This window comes from Pomacea canaliculata, linkage group LG3 (genome assembly GCF_003073045.1).
Source record: "Pomacea canaliculata isolate SZHN2017 linkage group LG3, ASM307304v1, whole genome shotgun sequence".
NCBI classification, from domain to species: domain Eukaryota; kingdom Metazoa; phylum Mollusca; class Gastropoda; order Architaenioglossa; family Ampullariidae; genus Pomacea; species Pomacea canaliculata.
The window spans coordinates 16,863,571-16,888,966 of record NC_037592.1 but is presented as its reverse complement, the minus strand read 5'-3'; the positions used below and the strand labels follow the sequence as shown (position 1 = coordinate 16,888,966).

Below are 25,396 nucleotides of genomic sequence, written 5' to 3'. Positions count from 1 at the left end.
AAGATCTCAAATATTCACCTGTGGGAGAGGACCAACCAAAAACCTGCAAAAGCCGGCCAACAATTTAACGAGACAAGCTTTGGGCTGGAACCCACAGGGGAGGTGCAGGGTTAGGAGACCCAGACAGACGTGGAGGAGATCAGTCCACAGAGAAGTGGAGACAACTGGCATGACATGACATTTCCCAACTGAAAAGGGACACCCGGAACCGGGTCCTATGGCAGGGTGTGCTTGCGGCCCTATGCTCCACTGGGGGTGAATAGGAACAAGAAGAAGAAAAATGTACATGAGTATATGATATACTAAAATAAAGTTTGCACATAAAAAATGTAATATCAACGAATGAACAATCAAAGTGTTACCAGCTAAAATACATTGTTTCAAAATGTGTGGACCTGTGCTTTGTTAGTAATCATTGTAACCTCTTTAATAATTCCGGTGATAAACATTGTTGAGATCCAAACCATTGAAACAATTTCATTTCATCACATGGTCTTTTGTCTTCTTGTGAACATTTCGAGTTCTTATCCAAAGCTGATTGTGACAACTGTGGCATCACTGTAAAAAGTGTTTTGTCCAGCTCCTTGCTGGAATTTGGAAGAGAAAACCAACTCACTAAATTATGCTAAAATGCTCATTCAATGCATCCAAACGTCTTAGAATTGATTTAAAAATATATTTCTAATTTTATTTCTTTAGAACAGTTTTCAGTTTTGGAAAAAGCAACTGTAACTGCATGCCCTTAGGTTCTACCATTAAACTTCTGTGACATTTATTTTCTTTCACAACTTTTCATACAAAACACCTGGGTTCGGTTGACTGTATTAAACAATTGCATACTCTTTAAAAAAAAAAATTCATGATGAACTACAGTATGTTTACCTTGCAGTCTAATTTCATTTTTTTTAATTCATTATCGACGAATGATCAAGAAACAGTTTTGCAGAAGAATGCGTTTAACTAGTTACTTTGTCACACAAAGCATTAAGCTAAACCAAATCTTATTACTGCAGACGTCAATTTTTATTTATAATTATATTCTGATATGGGATTACGAAAGGCTATTGTAAACACTCGGCTTTGCAGGATGTTCACATTGTATCATCCACTACCCTCTGTATGATACGTTAACTTATTTATTACAAAATTCAAAAATAAACGAACATGCAAGGAGATATACTATATGAACCATGAATTTGTGAAGCTGTAAATTAAAACAACTTAGAAATATTAGCACTTCAGCTCACTGCAGCTTCTTTGAAAGACTTCCATGTCAATCAAAATAGACCGGACCGGAACGAGATCGTCGTCCCTCTCTTAACTCCGCCTCCATATCCCATGTTTCAATGCGTCCAAGCATAGCCAAAATGGCTACTGTGCCAAGCCTTCAACTGTTTATCACAGCCAGGACATCAAATCTTCAATACTGTGTTTCAGCTTTTTGCGTTGGAGATAGAAAAATATCCCAGTTGATTTGCACTGTATTCCACCGGGTTTTGTCACCGATCCGCAGACTTATATCCCAGTATGCTGGAAATTTTGCAGGTTTCAGGTACCGGCAAGGTGAAGTGACGTAACACAAGGCCATATGCAAAATAGGAAGTCGTGACCTCTTCTGGACGAACCGCTCGACTGCGTTGAACTCGAAGTGCGTTTTCGCTCAAATGCCTGACAGAGGCGCAGAGTATCAGAAACCGAGCTGCGACTGCTTGCTATTGTTTAGAACACGTCTTGCTGGGAAATTCATGTTATTATGGATGAAACTGAGTATACAGGTTGTTATTTTATCATTTACAGCGTTACCTTATGTAAAATAGCGTGTAAAAGTTGAAAAATGTTAGCAGTCGAGCTGGCTTGCACAGTTTTTGTTAGGCCATGATATCGCCATGACTGGATTTCTTACACCGGGAGGTTTTTAACTTGTTCACGTTGATCATAAGCTGACTGACGATGTATATTTGGACAAAACTTACACTTTATATTGTTAGGAGTGGGAAAAGTCTATTTTAGATGAAGCTGTTGAGTTGCATACCTTTGTTGTCTACAAAGAACGCACAGGACACCGAGTGTGATCGTCTCTTAACCGAATCTTGTTCTCGGTTTCAGGGCATGCTATCAAGAGGACAGGTTCTCAAACTCCAGAATATGAGGTAAACCATTTTATTGTATGACATGATCGTTATGTTGTCTGGCTACTTTTTCTTTCTGGAGTAAGTTGTGATGAAGCCCGAACATACGTGGTTTTGACGATCGTCAGCGTCACAGCTCAAATGAGCATATCGTAATGGCGACGATCCATATTGCCTGCTAGGTTGCAACGGATAGAACAAGAGAGAGAATCTTGATTTGTGCACTTAATTTTTACAGTAGGGTTGTTTGGAACTTCGTATAATTTATTCTGAGCACACGCATATTTGAACAAGCATTGCAATCATGATCTAACAGAATATACAAGGTTAGACATATTGATAAATTCTGTTCTGTAGGCCAGATTCGTGATCGTACAGCAGTTTTGTAAGATGAACATTTACATTATCATAAATGACAGGTTTATTTTTTTATACTTCGGATAGTGAAATTTCATTATCTGTTGATGTGCTTTCAATATTTGTTGTATCTTGCAGTTGAAGAGTTAAAAGTTTTTTTTCTGTTAAAAGTTTGCAGAGGCAAATACATCATTAAAACGACCACGGACCAAAGAAGATTTCATGGCATTTTGTTGCACAGTACTAGCATACACACAGTATGAACAGTATGAGGAATTGTCACAGGAGGTAAGCACAGAAGATTTCTTCTATTGCTCACTATTTAAGCATACATGACTTGTGCAATTAAAATTGCGAACAAAACAATGCCTTCAGGTAAAAGATCTGCATAACAACAGTCTTTCTAGAAGCTTATACAGATTTACCTAGTGCCATAAAAGTTGACTAAGTAGCATTTTTATACACAAATCTTGTCATTTACATTAGACAATTGAAACAATAGAATCCTTGTCAAATTTTAGGTAGTTGGCAACATCTATATCAGCTTTGATTACTTAATTAAAATGAGTGGTTATCTTGTATAATCTTTATTATATTTATTTGTTATTAATCTTATACAAAGAAACAAAAAGATGGGAGTAGTTCTTGACCTATATGGATATACTAAAGAATAGTTTTGGAGAGATGCAAGTCTGAATTTAAAAGTCAAGGACTATTGATGTTTAAACGTGGATTTGCTTTCATTGTTTTAGTTCCCTTTTCATAACCATCATGTCTATATAATATTAAGTGGCTACTGCTATACTTACATGCTGCCACATTGTTATTGTTTTGCAATTTCTCTGATAATCAAAAACTACTAAGCCATAGTGAATGTTTTTAAATATTTCTGCCTGTTATTTATACGTTTATACGACTAGTTAAATGCCAAGACAATCCATGTTCTGCTAAATGCCCTGTTTAAGAGCCTATTTCATAACCAAGCTGAATTTTAGGATACATGATTTAAAGATTTGAGTCATAGCATGTACTGTAAAAAAAGATGGCACAAGATTACTAAAGTTGCCAACTTAAATCATGTGGTACTTTAAACAGTAGTTTTGTTGTTTTAGTGTTAGTAGTATTGTATGGAACCCACCTATGCTTTGATCTTAACTTTAAATGTCTAGTAGAACCAGTTATTTTCACCACCACTCATTTTACTATGCCTCAGTGAAATGTGTAATGAAACGAGCTCTCATCTGACGATTCTTTAACTGGGCTGATAAGAGACAGGTGAAGATGACAGTGTTAAGTCTAGAATATCTTTGACTGTGGCACATTTTTCTCCTGTTTTATACAGTTGATACTGCCAAATAAAATTTGATCAACAGAATTTATTACTCACCTATAGATTCAAGAATTAGACCCCATGCTTGAGAACTGAATGGTATATAATATAAAGGTTAGTTTTCTTCGCCCAATTCAGTTTCAGTGAACCATTCCTAAAGCCTTCGTCAATTACTAAGTTTCTTGGCCATTCTTGTATGATTCACAAACAGGCACATCAGTAGTCTTATATAATTCAAGAGCTTTATCCAAATGTATAATTTTCTGTTTTACTATCAATGTTGATAGAACCTGCTGGTATATTTATGTGTATTATTAAGAGTTTGTGAAGGTTTGGTTTAGGCATGTACATTTATTGTGACTTCCTTATAACCCTAAAATTATTGATAAAGAAACTATTGTGAAGAAAAATGTGGGAAGATAACTATTAGATAAGCTGTATCTTGCATTATCTTTGGTATTGGTTATAGTCTTTGAAAAAGAAAATGATCGAGATTAATGGTGTTGTATTGCATAGACTTGCTTCACTAGGAAGTACAGACTCCATTTGGGGGGTGACAAGGAGGGTTGTATGCTGCTAGCCTGTTTTTTTCTTTTAAAAAAAATTTCGCTCATTTCCAGAAAACAGAAGCACGCAGATCAACCCCAACCCTCCTCTAACGTTTAGTGGTTATGAAATTTAAGTGTTTAGTTGCAAAGATTTCTTTTATGGCTTTCATAAAAGCAGCTTTGTGCAATTTTAGTTTGTCTCAGGATTATATGACTTTTTTTTAACATATACCAGAAAAAGGGTTAGGATTGGGACTTGGGTTGTAGTGGATTTTTCCCCCTGCTTTGTGATGCATGTTCTGATGTTGCTGATAGGCTGTGTCAGTGCATCATGAGCCCTGCCACAAACTCTTAATTTGTAAGCCAGATATCTCAACTTCCTTCACTTCCAAAGATTACTAGATATCCAGAGTGCAGAGTACTACTTTTTTGTTTTTGATCATAGCGAAAGGAATTTGGTCAAACTTGCTGTCTGAGAGAAGGTGACTGCCTCTATAAGTTTGTCGCAATTAAAAGGGGACTGACCAAAATTATTATTGTATAAACCCAAACATTTCAGTTATATGAAGCAGCATGCAGACTTTCCGCGTAAAAGATAAACTGTTATAGTTGGTGACACACTACAAAATGATCTTTGGCGTAAAATATTGTATTGTGGTTATATAAAATTCATATTTGTCATTTATTGTAAACTGATGCGTGCAGTTTATGAAACGATTTACGGAAACACAAAGCTGCGTTCTCTGGTTGGTCTAGTGGCTTTATTAATTTCATTCAAAACTTGCTTAGATCAGACCGAAGTCTGCTGTCCTAAAAAAGCTGGCCTGCTATCTTCACACCGCGACTGTCTGCTGATAGACAAGTACAAACTGTACAGTCTCGGTTTCTGTGACTACTCCCTTGCTTCCCACCCCACCTTCCCGTCTTTCCTCATTATCTCAAGGTGAAGGCCGAGTGAGCTAGACGAACTAAATTTAGCACAATGGCGTAATGTAACGATTCTTTGGCCGGTAGGGGCAGAACGATGTATTTTCTTTCCCCTACGAACCGCACGTTATATTGTAGATGTCTTACTCTCTTTTCGCCTGGCAAAAGCTTACCTTCAGCCTTACCATGCCAGGTTGAGAGGAATATAATCCACAAAGCTCATGTTGTGACTGAAAATCAGGCACTGCCTCAAAGAACAGTGCGGCAAGAGGAAGGCTAGCTCGCACTCCGCACAACCCGGCCAGTGACGTCAAGACTCGAGCACCACACGGGCCGTGGCAACATTCCAAGGTTGTGCTGCTGTTGTCACGTGAGAAGTGCATGCGCGATTCTTATTGGCTACTTTGTGTAACAAAGGAGCAAGGGATGGGTGGTGCGAAAAGGAAACGGTAGTTGGTCGCCGGACGATAGGCTTTGCTGGTTGCATGGATACGTAAAGCCTGCCAGTGCGGGTTGTCCTATTATTATTGTCGCGTCCTATAAGGCAGATTAGACGTTTTAGCTAGAAAAAGAAAATGGGTCGTTTAACCGATGCGGATCGAGTACTTTGGTATCTATAAACTGTAGCAACTTGTGCAACGTAATTCGTCTTTCGAAGAGTCAAAAGCTACATGCGTGGTGACCACTTTGACATCAAAAGGAAAATGTGTCTTTTTTGTAGTGTGTTTGAAAAGGAGACAGCAAAACTGCATCCCGGGGTAACATCAAGTCCACAGCGTGTCACGTCACTGATCCAAGCAAGGGGCTGTAGATCAAGCGAGAGTACGTTTTCCCCAGCAAACATGGGAACCTCGTAAAGTAGCGTCGCGACACAGCGGACTCGGCTTCGTGGTTATTGATGCCAGGCATCTTTGCCATCGCTTTATAACTACAGCTCTAGGGGTAACAACATCTGCTGGAATGGACACTGCTTATTTCAAAAACAAGACGCCTGTCCTTGAGTTAGCCATGTTGTCCCAGGGTAATACTTACCCTCGCTCCAGAATTAAAGCCCCGTAACATTGACGCAATGAGAAAGCGCCATTTTCGACCATTGAAAGTCACAGAATAGAACATGATGCATTTTCATAGCCGTTAAATGATAAACTGGTTATATGTGTCTGCATGCACGCATTCCTTAGAGTGACAAACACAAGCAGGACACATATATTTACCAACTGCCAATACTTATTTCGCCGTTGTACTAGTCAAGAAATTATATTTGTATCAGAATCTATGATGCTATAATTACTTGATTTAGTACCATTATCATCGTTTAAGAGATGTTTCAAATGTGAACTTTAATGTGGATTTTTCCCCTTGAAAATATGTCGTGAGAGTACAGATTTTTATATTTTTTTGAGACCTTGTACATCATGGCCAGTGGACTATGAATACCGCAGTATGCAATTTTCCAAATCTGCCATAATGTGCAATAGGCATGGTCACTTGTAAACAGCAAAAAACTAATTTTGAGCAAATTTTGCAGATATAGACTTTTAGTTCATAGTTTCAATGCATAGGTGTAAAGTTTGTTATTATGGTATTGATAAAAAAAAATTTCAATAGATAAGATTCTTTACAAGTGTTTTTCTTTTTTCATTTTGAGAACATCAAGAGAAGTGACAACTTTGACTTGAAATGCATTCCTTTGCCCAATAAACTAGGTTTGTTTTAGCCACATGTCACTCATCTGTAATTTGGGTTTGTTTGGGTTTTTTTAATTTAAGGGTTTATTTATGTGGCAGGGCATGCGGCAGGATAACAACATGAGCCCTTTGGACACAGACAGTGGGAGCAACAGTTCAGAGAATCTCTCAGACTTGTCATCCTGCACTGCTTCTGATTCAGAACCTTCACCCAACTCCACTGCATGCACAGATGCTGGAGGTGTGTACACATTTGAATTTATCATTGACACTTTTGCTTTAAATTGGGTGTAAAAAAAGTTACTTTTTTAATTTATTGCCTTGAAAAAATGATAATTCTAACTATTGTGTGACAAACATGTTTATCCAAGATTTTATTAAAATCATTTTAGAGAATAACAAAGCCTGCAGAGGAGAGGCACTAATAAGCCAATTTGTAGATACATACCACAAAATTGATAATAACAGAATTGTGAACAGCTTTGTCGTCAACAGAAGAAATAAGTCAAGGAAATATAAATTGACAAGAATAAGTAGTAACACTATAAAGCAAATCATTTGCACAGAGCCTATCCAATTCATGAAAGATTGTGAAATTCTTTTTTTAACAAAATCAATCACTGTTTTCTTGTTTTTCGTTGCAGATGATATTGACTCTATCACTTGTTACTGCATGAAGCCTTTTGCCAACCGTCCTATGATTGAATGTGATGAGTGCCAATTATGGATTCACCTTTCATGTGCAAAGATCCGCAGAACCAATATCCCCAAAAATTTTGTGTGTCAGCCATGCAGAGACGCTAAATATACAGTGAGAAAATCAGATCGACAGAGGACAATCAAAAAACGTTGACAGAGATTCACAGTGACAGTTCTTCAGAGACATATTTTGGGATTATTCTTGTCAGTTTCCATCAGGGGAACAGTTGTTGGTGAATTTTACATTTATGACCCCTGTCTACAGAATATCAAGGACAATGATTGTTGTCTCTGCAAATGCGAGTGACTGTGGAGAATACATGTGTGAGATTTTTTTGGTGGGACAATGGCAGCACAAATGCAAATTATATGTTGTTGAAATTTCAAACCTATACCCATTTACCTACAAGAGATTGTGTGTGTGTGGATGTATTTCAGCAGTACTGTTTCGCCAGCTGTTTCTTTAAGGATGTGCACCATGAGCCACAAACTTGTGATGTTATTTAAGCGACACTTAAAAATGTAGTCTAAGCTTTAAACATTAGTTTATGTCAGAAAATTTCTAGTGTAGCAAGTGATTGAAAAGGGCAATGTATTCAGCTTAAAGCTCCAAACTTTAGCTAAAGGTGATGTAAACTGCACACCTTTAAACAAACTTGTCTCTTACAAATGCGAGTATGCTCCCAGATTTCGGCACATTTCCTGCCCTTTACTGACAAGTTGGGTTTAATGAAGATCATAAAATGGATCAATTTTGGTCATAGCCACTCTCATACCTGTATGTATTCATGGAGAGTTGATCCAGTGAATTAACTAGTTATAGAAACTTGTTAAAATTAATTGCCATTATCTGCACATGCTTGAAAAGTGTGACCTTTACCTTTGTTTCCACCATAGGCCCTTTTTTTTTTTCCTGCAGTAAACATATATCATCTGGAAAGATTTTCATAATTTAAATTAACTCATGTGTAAATGCAAAATTCATTGTTATAGTTTTAGGTAAGTGAGCTTACATTGCATTTTTTTTTTTTTTGACCATTCCACAAAATAAAAGACGTAAAATCAAGACATATATAACTGAACTTCCTTGTCTGATCTAAAGGAGTGGGGTGGTGGCCTTTATTTAACTCAACACTACAACCCCTATGCATGACATCCACTTCAGCAATACATAAAACATATGTTTCATTGCTGTTATACATATATTACAACATATTGAGACCAGTTCCTATTGCATGTTAACTTTACACTTAACCTTTTGTTGCTGATAACTCCTAAGAGAGTTGTCAACTTGTTCTGAGGTTACTGTTTTGTGTTTTGGCAATCGTTAAGGTCAAATTTCCAGTTTAATTCAATAATTCATAATGATAATTCTCTTTCAAGTATAATTTTTAATGATATATTAATTTAAGAATCAAAGGTACCTCAAAATTATTTTGCAAATGTGGATGTGAATGTGTGATGGGTTTTTGTAAAAAAAACATTGTCGTGTAAATATGCAGATTTTGTATAGATGATGCTTTCGGTTACTGATACATTCACAATTTGTTTAAAAATAAAAAATACATGTAAGTGATCCTTAAGGTCTTGTTTGGCATCCCAAAAATCATTTAAATATCCCTAAATTGGGAAGTCTTTATTACATAACGTCAGGTTTCACTGTATTTTCTCCTAATTTTGACATGATAAATATGGAACAAACGTCTGGGCTTACCAAACATGACCATAAGTATCCATACAAATATTTTTTTAAAATTTATTAATTTGAAAAGATTGAATCGGTGACAGATTTTACATTTTTTGCTTTATGGAGTAAAAGGGGAATTAGCTGTTCTCTATAGAAAAAAAGACCTAAAGGTTAACATTTACTATATGTATATATTGAAAACATTTAAAATATTTTAACAAGTTGAAAGGGATGGGTGAGGTGAATGGAGCATCTCCTACAGTCGGTTTAACAAAGTATATCGCATTTCTAATTGAATTTTCATTTAAGGCCGGTCAGATGTGATGCAGATTTCTAGAATGTGCAGACTGTGTAACTTTGCATAGATGAAACTTAGCTTATTGATGGAATTTTTGTGCCTTGCTGCCCAGTCAAATTATATTTTGCATCTTTTTAGGATAGAAAAAGAGGACATTTCTTCATGAGCAGTGTTTACTAAAATTGTTCAGAGTTGGAGGACTACATCCATGCCTTCCTTCAGCCCAGTAATTCCCACCAAGCAAATAGGGGTATATGTATATTTATTAGAAATATTGAGATAACAGTTTTCTTTTAAAAGCATTCCATTTTTTTATTTTTTTGGGGAAGCATGGCTTTTTAAAAAAAATTGTTTGGTTGCAGACAGCTATGATCATGTTTTCCAGGTATGAAATATGCATACAGGACTATGCTGGTCATTTAGTTTCAGCTTCTTTTGTCACCTACTGTGCTGCTTTTTCTTACCTTTTGTATATGTTGCAGGAGGGGCTGAGAAACATTCTGTAGTAATAAAAAAAAAAAGAAGTCTCTTGCATTCAGAATAATGAGTACATAAATTTTATCACCGTGAAGCAAGATTTAAAAAAAAATGCTTCACGGTGATAAAATTAAAAAAAAAAATCTTCTCAGAATAAGAATGTGATATCTCTAGATAACAAAAAAAATCTCAACATTAACCCAAATTTTAAAAGGCCATTGGGAGGGAAAATGCTGCGCATAGATTGCGTAGCAACATGCTGGAAACGGGAAAATAGTATTCTATAGTAATATATTTCAAGGTGATCTCTTATAAATAACATAAATGCTTTTCTTTTTTTCATGGATGCATCATGTATGTAACATAAAGGCCAAAGTGTTTCATCTTTTATCGTAAGAATGTTTCTTGAAACAGAGTATTGCACTTTGTAAAATGTTTGTCATCTACAGAGTCTTAGAGTTGATAGTTCCAAATCTTGTGATATGTTCAGACAATAAAAGACAAGAATGAATGTCTGTTGAAATGTCTGTATATTAGAAACAGCATAAATTCTTGCAAACCTCCAGAGAGGACACAATAAAAACATAAAGTTTCCCTATTTTGTTTAATGCCTCATGAAGATTATGATCAGACCATACATTTCTTCACAGAAAAAAAAAAAGAAACTTTGGTGTTGCAGAAAAAAACCATATCCATGTTCAAACCATTTACACTTTTTTGTGGCATAGCAAAATTATATTTGATAGAGAAGCCTCATCTTTCCACTGGCGCAGCTGCATCCTTAAATAATGATGCAAACAGGTCATTCCTGAAAAAACATACATTAGACAGTGGAATTACAAATTCCCATTAGTTATTTCTTTGACATTTTAAGCATTTTCTTTACCAACAACATAATCTAGCACAAGAATTTGCATAAATTTCTTCCTCTACAGCTTGTGGCCAGTCACAACTGCTTCCCCATAACCATAAAGGTGACACCCCTCATGCTGTAAGGTTTTCAGTCTGCCAGATGAAGATCTCTCAAACATCTTGTTTGTGATTGGATCATTTAGCTGTTCCTTAAGTCATCTTTTGCAGTAATCTTTAAGAATATGCCACAAGCTTATACCCCAACCCTTCAAAAAAAAAAAGTGCTATAAATCTAGAGATTAACAGCAAAAGCATGTTCCATTTTAGACATACTTAGCTTCTGTTGACCAGGTAGAAGAATCCATTGGTGCCATGAAGTTAACCAGCTTGTTGTGGACATTGTACCTGTCACATGTGTTCACAATGTTAGCATCAAACATTGGCATAGCTCTGTCAGCACCACGAAAAAGGAGAGGGTTAAAAAGAGAAACAAATTTTTTACAAATGAAAATGAAAGAATCTGGTATGACTACATTACCTTAACTTTCTGCCTTTGCTAGCTCGAGTGTCCACATTTTTGCGTTTAGCCTTGTTTCGCAGCTTTTGAATCTCGAGCCACTGCCTGAAAATGCCATACAATTCAGCTGATTGCAAGACCCATGTGTATTTTGTACCATACCCACAAAGGCTGCCTTTGTAAAACTAAATTTTAATGATAATATTTAGACATGCAGCACAGTTTTCTGATAAGTTATTCATGATAAACATAAACACACAAAAAAAAATCCTTTAAAAATTTTGAATTCCTCAATTTCACTATTTTGAAAGTATTCTGTTGGTACAGACAAAAACTGGTTATATTTAAAAGGTAAAGAGCAAGTCAAACCTGGCTTAAGTTAACCTGAAAGTTTGATCAGACTTGACTCAGGTGCCCAACTTAACATTTGCTTTCCCCTTTAATCACTTCTAACATGAATAATCAGGGTTATAGTGTTATTTGCACAAATGTTAATATAACAAAATGCAAAATAAAATTGAATTTTCCAGCAATAATGCCTATCTTAGTATTTACCAGAAGTGGACAACAAGTTGCGTGATTCATAAGATTGACTTCAAATATTAAAGCTGCCAGGTAATCAGGAGACAGAAATTTGCAAATTGAAGGGAAATAATATTTCTGGTGCAAGTTTACACAACTAGTGAATGCAATCATTAGCTTATAAAAAGAAATAGGGTCTGACCTGCTGACCAAGGTGGGATCTGAGGCATCTTCAGCCTTTCGTTCAATCAAGTCACGCAACAGCTGGTGGTAAAAGTCGTCATCATCAAAGATTTCTGGGTCATGTACCACTGTGGACTGAAAGTCAAGAAAAATAATCTTAAAATGGTGTTGTGTCAAACTCATCTACTCGAATGCATCCACACACTTCCGCAAAACAGATATCACAGAAGATACACATGAGATACCTGCATGTCTAGTGATCCTTTGGTCAGTTTAGAAGGTTCTGGCTTCTCTGCATTTTCAGGTTTTCCAACCACATGGTATGATGAACGTTTAATCTGGGTGCGACGTACAAGCCTGTCCCGGTCACTTAGTACCTGAATAAAATATAGAATTTTATGAATGTTGCAGTAAATGTTTAATGTTGTTTAGTTTTTTTGTATGGGGTAAATCCAATGATCAGTTCCAATATTATAGAGATTACCCATATACACATCAATAACACCTAACTCCACACACACACATAATCAGACTAGTACCTGGTCAATCTGTTTTAGGACTGGAATGTCAAAAGCACTGAATGACTTCAGTTTCTTTGAAAACAGCCGTGTCTTGTCATGCCATTTGTGAAGTGTGTCATTCCTGATATAAAAACAGTAAAGCACCTGTGTGTGAACATAAGATCTTAATTGAGAAAAAAACACACCTTCAGAAATTTAAACATTTGCTGTTTTCACTATTTTCAGGTTGTCTTAGCTGCATTGAGGCTTCTGTTGCTACAAAGGGAGGAGAAAAGTGTAAGCACAGCTATCCCACCTTCTGATTCCCAGCTTTAAAGTCTTCCTAAAGTTTAAGCTGACAGGTTCAGCTGCCAGATGGTCTTGTTCTTCTGACATGTTATTCTCTCTCTAGCCTTTAAAATGGATGTTGACTGCTGTAGATGTGATGCTGTTGAAGCCACATTTTTCTGTTGCTTGTGGTTAGTGCGCAAAACTATTGCTACGGTCTCAGAAAAGCTGACTTGAGTGGCTTGGAAGTTCTTGGCCCAGCCTCTTTCCCTCCTTTGCCAGTCTGTCAGGTGCCTCATTGTCAGGGATATTGCAATGAAAGGGAATCCACTATCAGACTGTTGTTTGTTCTATGGATTACCACAGAGGCTGATGCAAGGGCATTCAGCTCCTTGCTCTGGCTGTTTGAGAGGGCTTCCAAGACTGACAAAGCATCTGTTAATATTATGACAGTTGTAAATCTTTTCTATGCTGTCACAGAGTACCTGAGCTGCTGTCTGCAGAGCATCAGCTTTGGCCTTATGGTTTGCAAAGTAACTACCTGTTGGGATTGCATTTTGGAGTGTTTCCTGCCCTTCCACACCTCTGCTGTTTCTGGTGGCCTCTTCAGTTGATCTGTCTGTGTTTATTTATGTTTATAGTTCATGTAGGTATGCCTGGTGGATGTACTCCAAGCTAATCACTTTCTTTTCTAGATCTGTTTGAGAGCCCTTTTTTATACAAAAGACAAAGATATTAATTGTGGACACTGGAGATAATTACATTTGCTTGCTGGAAGAGGTCCAAGTTCTACCTCTCTAGTAACGTTTTAATCTACATTTTATGGATTCTGGCATTCTCTAATGCATTGAGTGACTTTGCAGCTTGGATGAGGATGTTGGTGTTGCATCTATCATCCAGACATTGCAAATCAGTTACTGAATCCATGGCATGAATGAACTGGATTTGACCTAATAGCTCCAAAGATAATTCTCTATGCCTGATTTGGGATTCATTAGAAATTAAAGCAGAGCACAGACAACTAGCACTGAATGCCAGTGCAGAGAAGGAGGAGTGACATGGTATGCTTCCTTGCTCTGAGCACCAGACGTGCGTGCAGTAGTTCTTTTCTTTTTGAAGTCTGTGAATAAGGATGGGGGAAATCCTAAGAACAATTACAGTCATGAAGCCTTTATAGAACAAACACAGACAAGAGAGATAGCAGTTTGTCCATAGTGAACATGGCCAATGACAGGATCTTAGCAAGCAGGCTGACAAACAGCTGCAACTTGTTTGCTTGGGGTCATGTCAGCAGCGACAATGAGGCCAAGATTCCTGACAGATGACGCAAACAAAATGCTGGCTTTACCAACACTGATGGTTTTGGGGTAGTCAGATAATTGTGAGCTGATTCTGTTGATTTATTTTTTTGTTTCTGAACTACGATTTCTATTGGTGAAATAACAATATAATATAACAATAAAAGCTCACTTTTAAACAAGCCATGTTTTAAGATTACTCACCCAAAGAATAATGTCAAAGGTTACAACAGGGAAAAAAAAAACTAGCTTCTACTTTAGAAAATTTGAACTGTTTCATTTTTTAACTAAGCACAGGAAATGGCATACTACTTTGAACTGGTCTTAAACAAAAGATATTTTTTTTTAACTTTGTACACTTCAAGATGGTTGGTTGGCTGTTCTGGCAAGACTTTCTTTGCTGACTCCCAAATAAAATAAGAGAATTTTTTTTTTAATCCATCCCCAGATAGAGATGAATCTGTGTCATTGCCAATAAACATTTTTGAGGGTAAATATATGCATCAGAACACTTTGCTTAAAAATTCTCATCTGATAATTAAGGAATAATTTAACTAACAAGTACCTGTATGTGCAGAATCCAGCATGTCTTTTGGCACAAATCTCATCAAAATCAGTATACATGTGCTTTCTCTTCAGAGATGCTGCTTCATTATTATCACTGGTAAAAACAAAATGCAAAATTTTATGTACTTGACAATGTGAATGCTGACATCAAACAGATATATATATATATCAAATTACACAGAGTACTGGGGTATAAGAAACATACCCCATATCCAACATACAATACACACTCTTACTTCCTCACAGTCTACACAGTACACATCTGGTATGTATATTTTACATTAAAAAACATGCAGACATTTTAAGACTGAAATTTTAACATGATCAGATAGGGACCTAAATCAGGAGTCTGATAATAACATGGTGGACAACTGAAAACAAAGGGGCACATTGGCACAAGCTAATAGAAAGTGAATATTTTATGACCATTGTGGAGTCACCTCAGCTAAAAACAAAAACCCATAAAAGGCGAGCTCTTTAGCATAAGATTATTTTTTGCATTGTGTGATAGCTTTACCTTTTACAAACTGTGTCGCCAATGTCAATGGCATCACCAACAGAAGTCCTGTTAAGCAGCAGCTTACCCTGCATCTGAAGCAGTGCAGCCAACAGTTCCTGCAGCATGGATTGAGCTAAGACAAAATAAACAAATGTTTATCTTTAAACTAACCTAGATTGTTCTCTAATGTAAGATTACACAACACCATAGTGATCAACTGCAGGAACTGAAGAAAAAAAAAAAGGAACAGACAATTCGGGGTGAGAGAGAAAAACTGGTGTTTTACGCCTAGCCAGCAAAGTAGCTCGCCCTGGAAAGAGATGCCATGTGCAGAACAGTGTGCCCGAGATAAGACTGGAACCTTCTACTACCCAGTCATGACTATATCATAATTACTGCACCACTGGTTTGCCAAGGCAATGGAGGAGGTTCAAGGATAACCAATACTCAAGGTGTGATCACTTGAAATTCTCATAAATTTAAAATGATGGTGAAATCTAAAGGGCTATTCTCACGAGTCAATATATCCTACCCTTGAAAACCAGGCTTCATGGCCCCTTATGAGCAATGTGCAAAGCTCGCAAGGCTTGCAAACCCCACAAAGTGCAGTTCATTGCAACATGAGAATAGCCCTTAATGACTTTATTTCAAAAATCATCAAATTATGCATGATGTTTGACATTTTCAGCATTATAAAAATTACAAGACATGTATGTATCAAAAATCAAGAATATGCATGCGAATGCACATATCCCTCACACTCCACTTCTAAACAGACAACATGGCGGACCAAACTCCTTACCTTTTTCTGCAGCTTCCCTTACACTGCCTTCAGTGACATACTGTTTCCAGACATCAGGTTGGGGTAGCTGGTTTACCAATACTAGCATCTTCTGCAACTTGATGCGTCCCTCCATCAGGCTATCCCACACACCTTTTGGCAACCCATGAGAAATAATTATTTAGTTTATAGTGAAAGCCAAATTTCACGTGCACAAATGTCCTAAAAATTGTTGAAATATAAGATAATTTTAGATGGGCACAATAAGGTGACATCCCAACACAAAGAGCACATTTTGGTGCTACTTACCAAGCTGTGCAATGGTTGCCCTGCCTTTTGCGATTTCATCACTCTGGTGTGTGGCTACAGTCTGGAGCACTTCCTCTTCTATAGAAAAATAAGAACAATTGTTAGAAACATCCTTTATATAAGACATTATGGCAGACGAAGTTTTAGTCATCTTATTATGTTTCAAAATGATGATTATATTATATTAAAAGTTTTAAATGATGCTAGCTGAGCCAGATGTCTGTGAATCTGGTTAGTTTAAACCTAAAGTATATTTTAACTTAATAATATTTAAAAAGCTGTGCTTTGGTCACCCTGTAATTTTCACCTTGACTATCTTTTGATTTTCCAGTTTTACCACGTTCATCATCACTATTTTCATGATATTCTATGCTTTGATCATCCTCAGTATTTTCACTGAAATCATCTTCTGCTTCATCTAGGCTGCCTGCATGCTTGAAGTAGTCTTCATCATCCTCAAATCTGAAATGAATAAACACTGAAGATTGACTACATCAGTGGCGACAAAGATTGTAACACCACTTTGCTATCATCCATTAAAACATCTTTCTATATTAAAAACAAAAAAAAAGTAGTCTCTAGTCTGAGAAAAAATACACAGCCACATTTAAAATCCCACATTATAGGGTTTTACTTTATGCTTGCTTATATGCCTATACATATGTGCGCTCTCACACACATACACATTCCCACATGTGAATGGATGCAAGATCACATATGCAAAAATGCAGCAAACTTAAAGGCCTATTCTCACACTGCAATTTTCTTGCATACAAGGCAGCTTAGCACCATCGTCCTATTCTCAAGTAGCTAGGCCACACAAGTGTCATCCGCACAGTGCATTATGGTTAGTCAACAATACAGCAGGCAGCATCGACGACAAGATACTTTTAGAAGCAACTGTAGCTATGATAGTGATATTCCATAATGTAGCGGAGAGAGAAAAGAAGAAAAAAAAATGTGGGTGGATTCACGAGAATGTAGACGCTTTTTACGAATGTCATCTTCCACTCTTAATGAACTGCTTCATTTAATCGAGCCTGCATTTCGGTTAATGTAATCTGGGTGTGCAGTGTCAAACAGACACGGATTATTCTCCCAAAGACAAATCATGAGAACACAGCTCTCCTCCGATCATATGGCCATTATTTACAATGAGAACGTAATAGGGAGCCTGCTGTGTTCAGGCATTCTGACTGGCTGCAGCCCTACAATGTAGGTCGGCCTAGAAAGAAAATAGAAACGCGTGCTATATCTCAAAAACCTTGCTACAAGGCCTTTCTGCATGCCATGTGCACAACTCACTAGGCCTTTTAGGGGCTGCTAACCCCGCTAAGTGCCGAATATTGCAGCGTGTGAATAGGCCTTAACACAAGCAATACCTGAACTCATTTTCTGGCTCATGCTTCTTGGCTGCCTGCTTAACTTTAGAACTGAATGTATACAACTGCTGCTCTTCCTCTTCACTCTCTTCTGAGTGGTCTTCTGTGCCTGACTCAGATTCTAATTTTGATTCTGATCCTGTTTCCCATTCTGACTCATCTCCTGAAGAAGCAGATTAGGTATCATATATAAAGCAACAGGATGAAACAATGGGGTGATATAAATTATATACAAACCCCTTTATCTGTCATGAATATTAACATTTTAGTTTGGTCGCATGACCATGAATCCATTTGAACACTGAAGAACACAAAGAAGTACCACATAAACATTGTCTGTTTTAAAGCATAATAATTAAAGGCCAAAAGTTTCCAACATCTAGCAGGAAAGAATGGATTTGATCCAGCAGATGGAAATAAAGGTATTTGTCAGGCCAGATGAAATCAATTAGCAAGGAATGACCACTGGGGTGCCCCACATGTGTTCATCTCCTCCATCTCTCAGTTCAAACCATTCTCTCCAGCCACATGGTAGAAGTTTGGCAAGACAAAAAAAAATAAAAATAAATTAAATTTAAAAAGCATTAAAAGAACTTTTCCTGAAGCTGTTAGTGTAACACATTTTATAACAAAATTTCTTTTTTGACATATGCATCAAAGACTAAGCATGGAATGTTGGTTAAAAATACACTCACAGCATGTCTTCACATAATTTGCTTTCCTTACCTTCACTTTCACTTGCTTTGTCATCAAACCAGTCAAGATTCTTTCGAGACAATTTTTGCCCTGCATACTTTGTATCAGTGTCAGAAAGAAATGATGCAGTCTGACGTCGAAGCTGTGATGCACCATTGTCAATGATTTCATTGTCATCTTCGTTGTAAGTGATCTGTGCTTGGGTTACTGTAAGAAATTTTTTAATAATATACTGAAAATAATATGTGCAGTGTTATAAAGTCACATCCTGTACACTGCTCACTTACTATACAGCTTAAAACACCTAGTCTAAACCATTACCATTTTTGCGAAGGAACAATCAACCAGCAGCAATGCATTGCAACAACGAGATGCACATTTTTTTTGCAATGTGTGAGACTTTGTTTTCACAGAAGAAAACATGCTCTGATGCTGCAGTTCTATAAAATCACGACTTTCGGAGAACGAGTTGTCAGCAATATACCAGATATTGACCACGCTGTAAAGGTCAATCTTTTAAACGTTGGACACATTATAAAGAATTCTCAGTTCTTTTATCTGTTTGAGTACAGTTTAACCTACACTTTGGACCATACAACCAAGGATGTGTATACAAATTCGTGATGCCGTCTCGATTAATAGGAGACTTCACGCTGGTTCAGCTAGTACATTTCTGTTCTTCAAACTGTTCATCAAACAAACACGTTTGTAATAAAACTAAATTTAACTAATTTGTGTATAATTTTTATAATCATACCATCATCAGAATCCTGTTCTGGATCGTCAGACGCAGGTGCGGTATTAAACTCAGCAAATTGCTCGAAGAACGCCATGCTTGTTGCCCATACAGTGTTGATTTACGAAACTATTCTGATTTACAACGTATTATTATCAAACAGACTTTCAATATAATAGAGAGCATTTTATACTTTCAAATACAACAGGATTAATTTCAAACTATTTTATTACTTGTGGTGGTACAAAACTAAAACTAGCCACCTTTCTTCAAGGGTTTCTCTAAATTATGAAATCAACGACACTCATAAGTTTAACTGATTAGTTAAAAGTCGTTTGGGGGAATTTTTAAAAAAATTCGTATTTCCCTACTTGTTATTTTTCAAAATTATTTTTTTTAAAGTATTTGTGAAGATTTAGAATATTATATAGGTATTGTTTCTCTGTGATGAGATGTTACTTTACATTTAACTGAGGTAAACGCCGCACCGTGTTCTACATCCGTAGCATAATACTAGTTAAAAGTTACATGACTGTAATAAACTACCTTCCCTAAGGAAAGAAGAAGAGCTTTTACTTTGCAAAATTTTCAAGTGATTTTGTACTTCATCATGGAAATTGGTAACGAAATAAGCCAGAAGATCCGATCAGCAATCAAAGCAAAGTTAGTGGAGCTTGGAGCTTATGTAGATGAAGAGTTGCCAGACTACATCATGGTGATGGTAGCGAACAAAAAGAGCCAGTCACAGATGTCCATGGACCTTAACCTTTTCCTTGGCACGAACACTGACAAATTTACTTCGTGGCTTCATGGTCTTCTAGCCAAATTACAATCCCTAACATCAGTGTCTACATTGGATAAGAGTGGCTTACCAAAAGCAGGCAAGCAAAAATCTGATCAACCTGTAGATGCTAGTTCCAGTAGCACGAGTGGCAAAAGCTACACCAAAGACGGTGATGAAATTGATATGCATAAAGGACGAAAACTATCATCTACATCTGAAGACAAGCCCGAGTCAAAAAAAGACACCAGGAAGCGAAAATCAGTTGATGATCGCAAGTCCATAGAAAAATTAAAGCAGGATGATTCCCAAAATACAGAATCATCAGCAGTTTTAGAAAAAGCAGAAGAACCTACCAAAAGGCTTGAAATAATGAAAGATGAAACTCCACTCCACTCACTGTCAGCAGGAGGGAAAATAGATACATTTTCACAAGCAAAGAGTGAAGCGATTCAGATTGGGTTGGATGAAGATTATTCAGAACTGATCTTGACAGAAACTGATGAGCTAGCAGAAGAATTAGAGCAAGAAGCAGGCATTAATCTTTTAAACAAAAAAGATGACGAAAAACAAGTCATAAGTCAAGCCAGTGAGAATGGAGGCACACTCAAAGCCAAGGTGTCTACAATAACTTTGGCTCCAGCAGGCTCAAATAGAGAGTCAACCCCACAGTCGCCATCATCCTTGCAGGCCAGGCCTAAAGCTGTTACATCACCCATACGGCAAACTACTTCACGCCAGATTGCAACTAAAGTCGTTGCACCTCATATCTCAGAATTATTCACGAGAAGAAAACGTGCTCCAATATCTGTGGTAGGCTCTGTATCTCACAATACAGAAGAAGAAGATGAAGCCTATGACCCATACAATCCTGCAGTTGGAAGTGTTGCTAGCATTGTCAAAGTCACTGCAAGAAAGTCAAGTGTACCTCTAAATCTTCAGGCAAACAAGTAAGTCAGTTTTATTTCATTAAACATTTCTTTAACTTCTGTTGTGTTTGTTAATTATATCACTAATTCAGTTACCATAGCAAAATTATAAACTACCTTTTCAAAAGCAACCCCTGTTTAAGTGAGATTAACAGAAGAAGCAACACAAAGTTTTTTAAGTTTAATCTACATTTGTATAAAAACCAGTGTGGCATGAGTTCCTTCCTGGCAATTTTAATCAGCACTCACAATTTTTAAAGTTTTGGGAAATTTACATTTTCTTCCAACTGCACATGCACACATAAAACATGTCAGGATCAGGAGGAAAATTTAAAAAGTAAGAACATGGTCATATATCTACATAAGTCTTTGGAGCAGTTGTATGTCACAATGCCATATGCTGATGTCTGCACAAAATCTAATTCTTTGTACATTTTCAGGTCCTTACTTCTGAGGGCAATCAATGAAGCAGAAAAGTCAGTAGAGTCTCTGAGGCGAGTAGCTGTCACACCTGTCAAACCCATCATCAGATCAGAGGAGAAACAAAAGGAAGAAGAAAGACAGGTTAAAAGACAATCACATGTGATATCTAAGGTTTCTAAAGTGTCCCAGCCTAATCCAAGGCTTGCACAGAAGAGCCTCCGCCAAGCCATAGATCAGCCCAAACCCAGCCATCAAACAGAGTACCCTGTCTACATACCCACTCGCAAAGTTCATCCTTCTCCGAAAGTGAATGTTGGCGAGCGAATAGGGCTTATCTCCAAGTCCAGGCGAGAGGAAGCAGCTAAGCAAGCATTGGCAACTGAAAAAAAGGATCTAGCAAGGACATTAGCACCAACAAAGAGAAAACTTCCGTCCAGTTTTATAATCACAAGGAAACGTGAAGTGGAGCCACTATTAAGTAGGAAGAAGCAGCCATCATTGCTACCAGAAAAAGTCACAAAGCATGCAAAATTGGACGAAGCTGTGATTGATAGCCGAGTTGTTGAATATGAGCCAGATGAAGCTTTATCTTTGCAGGAAGAAGAGAAATCAGTTGTTTCTGCCAGCAGCACTGAAGCTACTAGCCAGGGAATACCAGAGATTTTAGATGATGTTGAAAATGATGAATTTATTCTGGACCAGGAAGACATGGATTTGGCAGAAAATGAAAGTAGTACTCTGCTTGAAGAAGAAGACATGAGAGACGTTAACGTAAAAGAGAAACAGAAAGACAAAACCAGATTTGTTGTAACATTAGATGGTGTTGACAATGAGCAGTATGAAAAAACAATGGAGATACAGACTGAGCCTCAGAAGAAATCCCTGTTAGAGGCTGATGAGGAAATGGTTCCCATGTCCCAGATAAAGGACACTGCTCCCACTCGCATCTCTCCTCCCAAAATTCAACCTTTTTCCATTAATTTAAAGGACTCAGATGAAGAGGGGGAAGTAATGCAGGATGAAGAAGAGACTTTACCTTTGAAGAAGGCCAAGATGACGGAGCGCTGTAAATTCTGGCCAGCATGTGTGAATGGTGCAGCTTGTGAGTACCATCACCCAACTGTACACTGCAAGACTTTTCCACTATGTAGATTTGGAGATAAATGCCTGTATATCCATCCGAACTGCCGATTTGATTCTAAGTGTGTGCGTCCAGACTGCCCTTTCACGCATTCAAGTCGCCGCTCCTTTGTCACACAAATTATTCCACGACCTTCAGTTCCAGTGATGATTCCAGTGCCACCCCCTCGCAGTACAAACCCTCCACAATGCAAGTTTTTCCCATCTTGCAGCAATATGAACTGTCCATTTTTTCATCCCAAACCCTGCCGTTTTGGTATGAGCTGCAAGAACAGAGAACTCTCTTGCCCTTTCTTTCACCCACCCCTTCCATCAAAGGACAAACTCAAGTGGTCTGCTGAAAAGGAAAAAAGTGTTTCATGATCAAGGTTATGTAAATCACTAGGTGTTTTTATTAACCATCTTTTACATTTTTATCTAGTTCATTTTCATCTACTGTGATTTAGAAATTTAGGGAAAAAAATTAACCAAATATTACCGGATGATTAAACTGCTCTGTAAACACTCTCATTTTTACAAAGTGGTACAGTTCACCATTCAGTAGTATTTTTGTTGCTATTTGAATGTGCACAGAATCTAAATATACACACTCCTTGGAATTTTGCATGCATTCACATGCAAGTTCATAGATTTGCATGAACATATCCATGCGTGTGCACACATACATTTTCAGGATTTGTCAATGTTGCTGCCTAGTTTGATTACAAGGAGTGTGGGGCAATGTTAAGAGGAAAATTAATCTGTACTAGTATAAAAAGAAATATAAACCATTAAATGATAGCATTAGTGTTCAAAGAGTGAAACATAAAGCAAATCTTGATTTTTTTTTTTTCTGCAATGAAAATGAATGGTGAAAGTTGAATTCATCAAAAGGTAGCTGTAACTTTTTTACTGTCACCAATATTTTGAATACATAAGACAAACATGTTGTAAGGTGTATGTACTGTTAAAATGTTTTGATGGTTTATTACAAATACAAGGTAGGCTTGGAAAATAATTTTAGTTATTAAAAGGAGGTTTACTTCATGCTATTCAGCCTTTTGATTATTTTTCAGTGAGATGCAGTTAATATACTATCTTTGGCCATCCTTTTAGTAGACAATTGACATAAACTCACTGTCTACTGTGACAGTAGCAGACTATTTCACAGTATAAAGTGTATGATTCAATGTATTAATGTTAATGCAATCATCATTCCCTTTCTCATCTATAAATTCATCTTTTTATGTAAATGATAAGCCTTCATTATGAAATGTCGAGTTTTACAGATTCTGAGAGCAGCTTTAAAACAGTTTAAAACAATCTTTTGTAAGAAATGTTATAGTTGATTTCAATTAGGACAAACATTCATATGTACAGAACATGTTCATATTGTTACAGTGGAATTAATTCAGTATGTATGTTTTTTTCTTTACTCATCTTTTAAGAAAATAGTGACAATATGAAGCCCCTGTAGTTTATTTTAAAATTAGTTTTCTGAAGGTGTTAATATTTTGGTGATGAAGCTAAAAAGATTGATAAAACACACGTTTTACGAATTTGCACATATAAGGTAAAGGAAAAGGAACTGTGTAAAATCTACTTAAATGTTTGTCAGGGAAATCTGAATGAGAAGATTTGTTTACTTGAGTCAATAAGTAGTTGTTAAGTTTCCTTTCAGAAATGGTAAAGTTACGATAATAGCAACATTCGTATGACCTGCCTCTACTTCTGTGGATTGTATGTGTGAAGGATGAACAGTTCTGGGTTCTAAAATAAGTATTACCCTGGGTTTTTCTCAGTTGCACAAAGATGTTTAAACTCTCGTATGTGGGATTGTTAATACTTTCATAATCTTAACTAGCCACTTTGCAGTATTAACGTGATCACCAATCAGAATATTAACGTTATCATTTTAGAGTATGCATCAGCGTTTTCTGTTTCAACTTTGAAAAGTTTCAGAGACATAAAAGACTTGTTTAAAAAAAACTAATGGTTTTAAATCTTCTTATGTGTGTGTGTTAAATTGCTTGTTGTACTGTCAGTTGTAAGTTTTATGGCCATATATAGTTTTTATAATAAACAACATAGTGTAGCAAGCGTCCAACATTTCTGAGCGCATTTAAGTGATTAGAGTGCTGTAAATAATATACATAATGCACTTCTTGGATACCATGATCCGGTTCAGTTTCAACGCGGCTGTGACTTTAGACAACTCCGTCTCAGGGACACCGGGTTATTTCCCTTCCAATCGAGCAGACGATAAATCTTAATAGCACACACCAGTTATAATTATATCATTCAGTACCCAACCACCTGGACTGAATAAGAGATTGCCATTAACAAGTAAGAACATATTTTTTAGATTCTTTCTAGAATCTACGTACCCAAGTGGGATTTTGTTGTTTACTTATTGTCTTGGGTTATCTACGTGGACAGTTCTAAGACTTAAAACTTTTGTCCAATCAGAGGGTGGGTGACAGAGTGGTCTGCCAATCACTGGTGACTTTAGTTTTAACCCGCAGAGGAAAACAACATTGCAGTACCAAACCATATTGCGCACTTTGTGTCTTCAGTTGGAGTTCAGTTACAACGTAAAAAAAATGTCAGAAGACGATAAATATTTGAGTGAATTCGATAAATACAATATTGAACAGGATAAATATGAAAGTCACGGGCATAGTGGCAAAGGAAGATCCAAGAAAGAGGCAGAGCAGAATCATCACGAAGACCCCAGTGGGCACACCAGAAAGATTGCCCAGAAATTTATGAACACTGCCCATAAGGAACACAAACCTCCGCAAACGGCAGCAAAAAAGTAACCATTCTGGTGAGTTTTTTTTAAAGTCTTGTATTGCTTTTCTTTATGTTTTG

General features: G+C 36.9%; 3 protein-coding genes across 3 annotated transcripts; 2 read left to right on the top strand and 1 right to left on the bottom strand.

Moving 5' to 3' along the window:
- The first annotated feature begins 1,374 nt into the window (after positions 1 to 1,374).
- Positions 1,375 to 10,651, top strand: LOC112560587 (PHD finger protein 13-like). The gene is made up of 5 exons (XM_025232519.1): positions 1,375 to 1,775; positions 2,107 to 2,150; positions 2,658 to 2,774; positions 7,079 to 7,220; positions 7,624 to 10,651. Exons 1-5 carry the CDS (start codon positions 1,754 to 1,756, stop codon positions 7,830 to 7,832), a joined length of 534 nt encoding a protein of 177 aa, XP_025088304.1. The 5' UTR covers positions 1,375 to 1,753; the 3' UTR covers positions 7,833 to 10,651.
- On the bottom strand, positions 9,431 to 19,445 carry LOC112560586 (protein AATF-like). Its single transcript, XM_025232517.1, has 14 exons — positions 19,292 to 19,445; positions 18,565 to 18,741; positions 17,839 to 18,001; positions 16,764 to 16,918; positions 16,457 to 16,534; positions 16,169 to 16,300; positions 15,385 to 15,499; positions 14,866 to 14,961; positions 12,754 to 12,856; positions 12,460 to 12,591; positions 12,234 to 12,349; positions 11,531 to 11,614; positions 11,326 to 11,397; positions 9,431 to 10,948 (listed from the first exon to the last, which is right to left on the bottom strand). The coding sequence occupies exons 1-14, from the start codon at positions 19,365 to 19,367 to the stop codon at positions 10,894 to 10,896; spliced, it is 1,554 nt and encodes a 517-aa protein (XP_025088302.1). The 5' UTR covers positions 19,368 to 19,445; the 3' UTR covers positions 9,431 to 10,893.
- Positions 19,446 to 19,571: 126 nt separating this feature from the next.
- On the top strand, positions 19,572 to 24,511 carry LOC112560585 (zinc finger CCCH domain-containing protein 14-like). The gene is made up of 2 exons (XM_025232516.1): positions 19,572 to 21,001; positions 21,421 to 24,511. Exons 1-2 carry the CDS (start codon positions 19,881 to 19,883, stop codon positions 22,904 to 22,906), a joined length of 2,607 nt encoding a protein of 868 aa, XP_025088301.1. The 5' UTR covers positions 19,572 to 19,880; the 3' UTR covers positions 22,907 to 24,511.
- The last annotated feature ends 885 nt before the right edge of the window (positions 24,512 to 25,396 follow it).